At 37.7% G+C, this 10,000-nt stretch overlaps 2 protein-coding genes across 2 annotated transcripts in view; one reads left to right on the top strand and one right to left on the bottom strand.

Moving 5' to 3' along the window:
• Positions 1-2,610, bottom strand: part of l(2)10685 (5-methylcytosine rRNA methyltransferase l(2)10685) — a 17,898-nt gene extending 15,288 nt beyond the window's left edge. Inside the window, exons 1-5 of the mRNA XM_027368985.2 lie at positions 2,379-2,610; positions 1,680-1,856; positions 1,226-1,384; positions 727-918; positions 213-374 (exon numbers count right to left, since the gene is read on the bottom strand). Coding sequence (XP_027224786.2) covers positions 213-374; positions 727-918; positions 1,226-1,384; positions 1,680-1,856; positions 2,379-2,462 — 774 coding nt within the window. The 5' untranslated portion in view covers positions 2,463-2,610. The remainder of the gene's footprint in view (positions 1-212; positions 375-726; positions 919-1,225; positions 1,385-1,679; positions 1,857-2,378) is intronic.
• A 310-nt stretch (positions 2,611-2,920) lies between these two features.
• Positions 2,921-9,217, top strand: Mfap1 (Microfibril-associated protein 1). Its single transcript, XM_027368987.2, has 8 exons — positions 2,921-3,116; positions 4,772-5,043; positions 5,367-5,594; positions 5,732-5,905; positions 6,080-6,286; positions 7,441-7,539; positions 7,724-7,879; positions 8,093-9,217. The coding sequence occupies exons 1-8, from the start codon at positions 3,023-3,025 to the stop codon at positions 8,312-8,314; spliced, it is 1,452 nt and encodes a 483-aa protein (XP_027224788.1). The 5' UTR covers positions 2,921-3,022; the 3' UTR covers positions 8,315-9,217.
• Positions 9,218-10,000: the final 783 nt, after the last annotated feature.

Raw genomic sequence — 10,000 nt, forward strand, 5'->3', positions numbered from 1 at the left:
TATATCATCCCCCCCCCCCCTTGTGGATTGTTTTTTGTATTTTTTATCCCCCTTACCTTGTTTTTGATAGGAATATGACTTTAGGCTTATATATGCACATCAAATATACACATACACATGCAATCTACTGGTCTAAAATAAAAACCATAAAGACAAAAGTCCATAAACACAACAATGCATCTCAAATCAAACTCATTACAACTTAAATTCACCTGAGGAAAATCTGAGATGTTACCCTTCTCGAATGCAAATATCTTCAGCATCTTGGGGAAATCAATGGGTTCTTCTTGTTTGATAACTGTGACACCTATTTCCTGATCACCCTGACTAGCATCCGTGAAAACATCAGCTTCTTCCACCCAATTCTCCAAGCCCTAGGAAAATACAAGTAAACATAGAAATAAACAAAATGTATTACAAAATATGGCAATCTGTTGGTCTTTATTTATCAATTTTAGTTTACTGCAAGGGTGAAGAGGTTACAAGTATATTGGAGAGAGGTAAAGACATGAGGAATGCAGAAAGGAGTGAAAGGGAAGGAGAGAGGGGTGGGAGAGAAAGGAAAGAAGAGAGGCAAGGAGATTACAGAGAAAAGAAGAGAAGAGAGGAGAAAGGAGTGAGAGAGACAAAAGAGAAGACTGAGGGGAAGGGTGAAAAACAGGAAGAAGAGAGAGCAGAGGGGAGGGATAGGCAGACAGAAACTAAGAGAACCCACACATCACCCACCTTTAATCTAGTAGCAGGTACATAGTCCATCAACAGGCTACTTCCTCCCGCTTCTGAGGGCTCTATCACTCGACTTGCTAAATCTGCTTCAAGCTCTGCCGGACTCTGGGCTGCTGCACGCAGTCTGTACTCCTCTGGATAACGTTCTTTGGGCACTACCCTAGCCCTGGCTGCCAGCTCATCATCATCAAGCTGTGGGGATTTTACCGATGATTTTTGAATGGGGTAAATGCCTACTACGAAAACAGTCTTTATAGCTGGTGTTCAGAAGATAAGCATCAATACATTTTCAATTTTTAGTTTGGTTTTATTTTCTAGGGATTTAAACATTTTCAGCAGCTATGATAGTGATCCCAAACTGAATATCAATTTAAATCTATAAATCTTGTTATTTCATTTCTCAGGTAGGATTTACGCTTGTAATTTTTGTTTCTGATTTTTCATCTTCTTTTGAGAATCAGTAATTAATAGGACATAAAGCACATCCCTGACCACATACCTCAATCAGGGAAGGTCTCACAGACTTCCCGGTAGTTGTTTCTTCATCCGTTTCTCCTCTTTGATGATTTTGGGATACTGTCTGGCTTTGCTCTTGTCTCATTCTCATTTTTTCCCTTATAGCGGAGTACTTTTTTCCGATGTTCCAGGCCCCTAGGTTCTGTGTGTTAAATTGTATGTTTAAACCAATTGGTCTCTTTTAATCTATGTTAAATGATCTAATCTTACTATGAACCTTTATATATACATACTGACTTGCTTTTCAAAACTAACATTTCTATCAATCTTAATTTCATACATTATGATTCTATTAAACTTTACATCCCATATTAACATATTAATTCCTGTGCTAACATTCATATTCATATAGACTAAACATATCAAATTTGTGTTTCTATAATTCTGTTAATCAACTTTTTCAAATGAGGGACCTGGACCAGTTGACCTGCACTGACCTGAAACCTATCAATCGTCTCTTCATAACTAGCAAAGTTATTGAGCACGGCGATATACTTTGGCTTGGAGAGGAGAGCTAGCCTTACTGAGGGCCAACGTGTGCCGTAAACAGGTGCGTAGGCGACATCAAAGTATTCCAACGCTCGCTGGGTGTTCGTCACCTTTGGCTCTCGATCCTGGGGGGATAAAAATTGTGGTTTTTAAAATCATTTAGTGAATACTTTGTGATGATTTCCTTCTTTGAAGAGAGAAGAGAAAGGCATTAAATGACAATAACACTTAATCAACTGACACTCCCCTCTGTACTTCTGGCACTCTGGTAAAGGACAACACAGCTCCCCCACTGATATTCTTGTGCTAGAAGGATTGTTGACCTAACACCCTGGTGGTTCACGTCCCTTTGCCAGAGAGCCAAAAATAAAATGGATGTTTTACTAAATACTTATGGAGAAAAACTAAAAATCAAAATATACTGTAATTAAAAAATATATGGCTGATTCAGCCCGTGCCTAGCCTTAATTCCATGCATCAACATTATCATTATTATCAACATTATTATAAATTAGAGTAGTTTATTCGCAAAAAGAATAAATGTAGAAGAGTAGGTTAAGAAAGCAAGCCACAAACTAGCCACCAACTCCATCACATCCATTTAAGACCTACACTAAATAACACAAAGATAAAAGGCAATTAATTACCCTTTTCTTGTGTCGTTTTAGGATGTTCAAAGAGACGGAATTTCTCGCCAAAATCTGGTTCCTCGTGACGGTCAGCCCAATCATGTCGCCGCCTTAACTAACGACAGGTGAGGAATAAAGGCAATTTGAGACACTCGGGGATATATAAACGTCAAGTGATTATGGCTGGAAAGCGCTGGGAATCTGTCATAGTTTGTTTTGTTTTTGTGTTTGGATTGTGAACACATGGGTTAGGGGTGTCAGCTTTTCAATGTTTTAATTTTTTATACTGTCTGTTTCTATAGTGTTGAAATGTAGTTGTGTATGTTATATGCTGATACATAAAAACACATCAGAATCATCTTTTGATTAGAGTTACGAAGCGATACTAACCATTAGAAATATATGATCACCAACAAACCCTCACATCAAATATAATGAATCTTGAAATTAACAAAACAAGTACACAATTTGATTTAAAAATTATTTCTATTGAAACTATTAAACACAGAGACTACGAATATAAACCACAATAAAAAACAAAAGATTCCAAAGGTGCCATACCCGAGTCGAGAAAACGTAAACATTGACCGCGAGCGAGTGTGGCTGCTATTCCTGAATCCTGCGTCTTATTTCTCTTTTTCTGACGTAAAAGGAGGCTCAAAATGGATAATACTTCTTGGACTGCTCCTCCGGGGGCAGCCCAGCCCATGGGGATCCAATCAACCGCAGGAGCCGTCCCTATTATGAATGATAAAGGTATGTTTAAACCACGACAGACTAATGAAAGTCTCAAGGGACGTGTCAAATATCTTCCAGAATGCCAATTTGAACACCCTTAAGCCTATTTTCAATTATTATATTCGAGGACAATTATCAACTGATGCCAGCGAATCTGGTATGGCTGGGCTGTCAATTGTACTTGTTAATCAGACAGTGGTAATTGTACAGCCCCTGCCTTCCACCATCGATTAATGACAGCTCTTGGAATTAATAAGTTGCAGTGGCTTCATTACACCAGGCTTTAGAAAAGTGTCACTGTGGCCATTATGTTGCTCTGATGAGATAAATCTTAGAATGTTTCTTTATTTGACATTAAAGTATCAGGTAGTTTTGTAAAGAGATTTTTGGTTCATTTCTACGAGCATTATCAATCTGTCAATTCTGTGTCTTGTTTACCCTGTGACTGATGTTTGGGAGTTACTCTGAAGTAAATATTATGATTTAGTCCGGCTGAACTCAATTATAGCGACAGTATTAATCCCAGTAGGAGGGGAGACCATGAAATGTATTAAGGTTATGCAGGAAAAAGGCAGGAAAAATAGCAACAATGTAAGCTGCTATTATATTAAAAAAGATATGTATGCAATTTCTAGCATACATGTCAACCAGCCTATTATTTAGCTTATGTATTTTTTGTATTGTATGTATTTTTACAAGAGGTGTATAAAGATTTTAGGATAATCTTTAGTGCTTTGACTTTTGCTTTAAAAGGTCAGTGCAAGTTTTCAGAAAATGTAATAGAGGAGTAATAAAAGTAATTTTATAAAAAAGACTAAACAAGGTTAACCCGTTTATTACTCATATAGAACTATGTTTTAGCATTATTTCCATTATAGATTATATTGAGTCTTACTTTATGAAAATGGTAAGTGGGGATTTCATATTACTCGTTAATTATAAATCAGATGTGTTACATGGTGAAATATTCTAGTTCTTAAAGGTTATCATAGAAAATGAAAAAAATAGGATTTAATACATAATTCCCAAATTGTATAGGCTTGGGTTATATACACAGATGGTGAAAAATCAGCCTTCCGTACACGGATTTCCATGTACCTAAACCCAAACGTGATTCTTCCGTACGTAGATCCATGTACCTAAACCCGAAAGTCATTCCTACGTCCACAGAGATCAGTGTACTGATTCCTAACACAGAAGCGGTTATTTACACGGATATCTGACCTGACCTGACCTGACCTGACCTGTCAAATGGTACCCTAAGGCCACCTTTTTGCGTTGTGATGAATGAATGAAAAAAAATAAAAATAAACAAATCATACCACTGACTATTGCGAATTCCCCTGCCTCTTGTGACATACAAACTGCCATGCTTGCACCAATATGTAGCATATGTGTACATCAGAGCCTCGGTGTACAGAGTTGGCTGTTGGCCACCGGGGCCTGGTTTCAGTAAGCTGTTCGCCTTTTGCACTGTCCATGCATCTCGTTTTGTAAATCGCAGGCGCAGGAGGTGTCAGGGGTGCCACCGTCTTGGTTTTCAATGTTTGGAATTCAAAATACCTAACGCATTTCAATTGGCTGGTTTGGCTCGCCTATTTCCATAATATCCGAGTACCGATTCCGTACTTTCTACATGCCAAGAAATAACAAGAGTCCATGGATCATTTCAGGTGAGGTGTCCATGAAAAAAGTGAAAGTGCAGCGTTACGTGAGTGGAAAGCGACCAGACTATGCCCCAGCATCATCAGATGAAGAAGAGGAAGAGGATGAAGACTTCACCAGACCACGAGGTGCTGCTCCTCCCTCACCCCCCACACACAAGTCCCTTACAGAGGCTGAGATGGCTGACCCTAGGCTGCGGCGTCTGCTGGCCAACCGACAGAGGCCGCCCAGTGAGGACGAGTTAGAGGTTGAAATGCCGAGAAGGAGAGTTGTACATCAGGTTAGAGGCTCAGCTTGGATAATTTGTTAATTTATGGTGATATATTTCTGTCTAGGTTTAATTTTTCTTTATGTGGCATTATTACTCATGTACATTATTTTTTGGCTTTGATGATGACAATTCTACTCATTTAGAGGTTGGTGAGCAAAGTGAGTCCAAATAGTTTCTGGGGCACTGTGAGCCCCCACCCCATCCCCTGAGAATTTTTTTTTTAACATGCTATTCTAGGAGAATTTCTAAGTTATAATCAGAGATATAAAGGTGTAATTATTATTATTTTAATGGTATGTAAGCAACATAATAATTATTATTCTTATTACCAGGCTGAAATTGTGGACATGAGTGAAGAAGAGAGAGAAGAGGAAGAGCATGAAGAAGATATGTCTGATGAAATGCCAGATATCCCACCTGTACGACCAGAAGTGCGCACAAGCCATCGCTTGGCTGAGTCAGACAGTGAATCAGAAGGGGAGGTTGACGAGAGTGAGCTGGCCTCGCGTCGCCTCAACCTCCGTCAGCGAGCATTGCAGAAGATCCAGCAAGAGGAGGAGGTGAGTTTGACATGTCAATATTATTTTATGAAATGAAATCAGATTGAAAAGACTATCTAACATGTGTATTGCTGACTTCACCTCTGTTGTCATAGTTGTCTGATTGGACTCTCCCTCCATCTTTTTCTCTCTCTTAGTTGTTGGGCAAAGAAGAGGAAGGCAGCGAGGAATCGTCAGAAGAAGAGAGCTCAGAGTATTCAGAAGAGACAGACTCAGAGGAGGAAGGGCCGAGACTAAAACCAGTTTTTGTCAGAAGAAAAGACAGAGTCACGATTCACCAAAAGGAACAAGAGCAGGCCAAAGTAAAACAGGTAAGACTCAGATAATATAATCAAGCTCGGGAGCTCAAACAAATGCAGATCTTTGTGCTTGTATGCAAATGCTTGGTCATCTTTTCCTAAATATATTTTTTTGTTTATCTCTCATCTAATATTTTTGAATAATGAGAAATATGTCTCTAAAGATAAATATTTATCCTCTTGTAGCAAGAGGTAGAAACCAGGAAGAGGGTAGAAGAGCGCCGTAGAGAAACACTCCGCATGATTGAACACGAGCACCGCCAGGCAGCCAACATCCGGAATGCTATTGAAAATGGAGATCCCATCGATAACATCAACACAGATGATGAAGCTGACGATGCAGAATATGAACTATGGAAATTGCGGGAACTTAGAAGATTAAAGAGAGATAAGGTAATGTGTTATTTTTACCATGAGTATACATGTTTTGAGTTTCAGAAAGGGTAATCACAAGTAGATTTTATTCTCTAAAGATTCTATATAGGTGTGTACAGATTACATTGAAACATTTGTTTATCTTTTCAGGTTTTAAATATATATAGATATATTTTTGCTATTTGAGATTTTAAGATTAATTGGTATCTGTCAGTTTTAGTTTCTTATCCCACTCTAGAGTAAAAAGGATTCATACATTTTGTCATAATATTATATATTTGCTAACATCTGCTAAATAAATGACTAGTATAGTATCTTTCACTTATATATAGAATGTCAAGTTCTTATAGGGTGGAGATCCCTTAGTTTGATGTTTAGTACAAATAATTTGAAGTCTGAAATAAAACACTGATATTGACAATTAATCAGTTAATAAAATGGATGATGTGATTTCTGTAAGGAAGAATGCTGTTCTGGTAGGTCATTATGGTTGACTGACAGCAGAAGACATACAGTGGGAGTTAAGGGGCCATAAAATCCTTATAGATAGAATACTTCTAAAGAATGCTTGGGGGAGTCGCTCTCAAATAGAGCACTGGGTTCAGATTGTAAATATTTGGATATTTGCTCTTGTATATTGCTTGTTGAGAGTTGCTGCATTTGCTTCTTCTATTAGTGAATGGTTGTATATGTTTATATATTTTTTGTGTGGGTTTTGACAGTTAAGTTTCTTAGACTTCATATAGATTTGTGTTCTACTACTGGATATCACTAACTTGCCGCCCATTGTTTATAATCAGTATTTTAAAATGATATGATTAACCATGGCAACATGCAGGATGGTTGCATGGCTCTTATGTTTTGTTTGCTAAACAATTGATTGCTTGTTTGGCCTTGACTGCAGTTAAAAAGGAGTTTCAGGCCCTAAAAAGTGGGATTAAGGTCTATTTACAGTGCCTTTCCCTAAAAAATATGTTTTCTGTACTTGTGTTTTTTCATTCAAGTGGCTGCCTGTACCTGGTGGCCTCACTTGGCTCAGTCTGGTGCAGGAAAAAAATACAACTTTGTCATAAGGTTACATTTACACAGATAAAAAAAAACAGTATTATTGTTTTAATTCACATGTTAAATTTTTTTTTAAATTATGTATTTTCACTTTTGTGCTTAAACAGGAGGAACGAGAAGCTGCAGAGAAGGAGAGAGAGGAGATTGACAAGTTGAGAAACATGACGGAGGAAGAGAGACGAATTGAGCTCCGTAACAATCCCAAGGTTGGCATATGTTAATGATGAATAATAATAAGTGATAGCAATATATAGTAGTGATAAATATAAGATAATATGTGTTTTTATATCAGTATCTAAGCCATATGTGTATATTCATATATACACATATACATATATGATTATATGATTTCACATGATTTCAAAAACCCAAACTCCCTTTTCCTTTTAGGTCATCACCAACAAAGCTACAAAGGGGAAGTACAAGTTCCTGCAGAAGTACTACCACCGTGGCGCTTTCTTCCTGGACGAGGAGGAGGATGTGTTCAAGAGGGACTTCTCCGGGGCAACGCTTGAAGATCACTTCGATAAGACTATTCTGCCTAAAGTGAGGAAATTTTTAAGATATTCTATTATTTGTGCAAGGGAATTGTTTGTTTTAGTTTTCTTCTCTTTTTCTTTTTCTATTCTTTTATATATACATGTATGTATGTATACATACTTTTTTCTCTCTCTCCTTTTTTTCTTTTTCTTTTTTTGACTTTACATAATTATTATTTTTTTTAATCAAAATTCTTAAAGCCCAAATTTGCCACTCCAGGTCATGCAAGTCAAGAACTTTGGTCGTTCGGGTCGGACCAAGTACACGCATCTTGTAGACCAGGACACCACCTCATTCGACTCCCCCTGGGCTGCTGATTCACAAATGAACCACAAGTTCTTCAATGGCAATGCAGGTGGGATGAAGCAGATGTTCGACAGGCCCACTGTCAAGAAGCGTGCAGCCCCAGCTGCCAACAACAATGCCAATGTCAGGAAATAAGGAGAGGATTGGCCAGAAGGAGGGAAGGAAGCGGAAATAATAGGAAGAACTGAAGGAAGGAAGAAAATGGAACTTCAGTGGTGTAAACTGGATACGAAAGATGTTGGTTATTCCCTATCGTTAGTAGCCTTGGGTACAATTGTCCTATACAAATTACCTTTGTTACAGCCTAAGAGAGTTACAGTTTTTGTATTTGAAAATTAGATAGAAATGCCCCATGTATAAAACTGAAATGGCAAACTTATGGAGATTGTAGGAATCTGAAGGAAGATGGCCATATACACACAAGGACATCCACACTCATTCACATATATAACACATACACTTACTCACACATGCTCATTTTCGGTCTTTCTCTCTCTCTTTATTCATTCATTTAATAGTTCATTCATCAATTCATTAAGACCCATTTGGCCTAATCACAAATTCAGCAAATGATGACATACAACTAGAGTATATACACATATATACACTACCAAATTTAGTTTTAAATAACTGTATATGATGCATATATTATCAGATCTACGGGGAACAATTACTACCACCTGTACAGATTTCTTGAAGGCATAAAATCGCAATTGATAATGAATAAATAAAAATTATAATTGATAGTAATTTCATTGAGTGTGAGGATTCTTAAAATATTGTTACATATTCTTGTAATTTTCCTCACGATTCCTGGTAGAAGTTGTGACTTGTCCAGGCATGTTCTTATGAAGAGTATGTTCACTGTACGTTACTAATGTTCAGTTGCATTGTACATTTCTTAACATACATTTTATTTTATTTTACATTTTTTGTTTTAGTAGTAGGGGTTGACTGTGAATAAGAAAAGTCATTTTGTATGAATGTGTGGATTTATGATATTGATTTTGTAATAAAGTAGCATAAAACTCAAAGAAATTTAGTATGCTTATTCTTTCCTAAATGATATAATTAAAAACCCACTTGAGTACTGCATGTTAAACTAATCAGATGTCAATTTATTTCATTTGTTGCTAAGGAAGTTCCTATTTCTGAGATTTAACTAATATTTCAGGGATATTTGCACTTGCCAGTCAAAGCATAATTCTGACCTCATTTCCAGGAAGTATATTGTTACAACACGTCTTCCAATGAAACAGGATCAGCAGACAACAAATATTAATGTGGTTTATTGAGAGAATGTTTACATTACTGCCTTAGTATATTCTTATTTTATGATGGTGTGTGTGTGTGTGTGTGTGTGTGTGTGTGTGTGTGTGTGTGTGTGTGTGTGTGTGTGTGTGTGTGTGTGTGTGTGTGTGTGTGTGTGTGTGTGTGTGTGTATCTGTGTGTGTGTGTGTGTGTGTGTATCTGTGTGTGTGTGTGTGTCTGTGTGTGTGTGTGTATCTGTGTGTGTGTGTGTATCTGTGTGTGTGTGTGTGTCTGTCTGTCAGTGTGTGTGTATCTGTGTGTGTGTGTGTGTTTGTGTGTTTGTGTGTGTCCGTGTGCGTCTGTGTCTGTGTGTGTGTGTATCTGTCTGTCTGTCTCTGTCTGTCTGGGAGAATGTGTCTCTGTCTGTCTGGGAGAATGTCTCTTTGTCTGTCTGTCTGGGAGAATGTGTCTCTGTCTGTCTGGGAGAATGTGTCTCTGTCTGTCTGTCTGTCTGGGAGAATGTCTCTCTGTCTGTCTGTCTGTCTGGGAGAATGTCTCTCTGTCTGTCTG

Source organism: Penaeus vannamei, chromosome 3 (genome assembly GCF_042767895.1).
Source record: "Penaeus vannamei isolate JL-2024 chromosome 3, ASM4276789v1, whole genome shotgun sequence".
Lineage (NCBI taxonomy): Eukaryota > Metazoa > Arthropoda > Malacostraca > Decapoda > Penaeidae > Penaeus > Penaeus vannamei.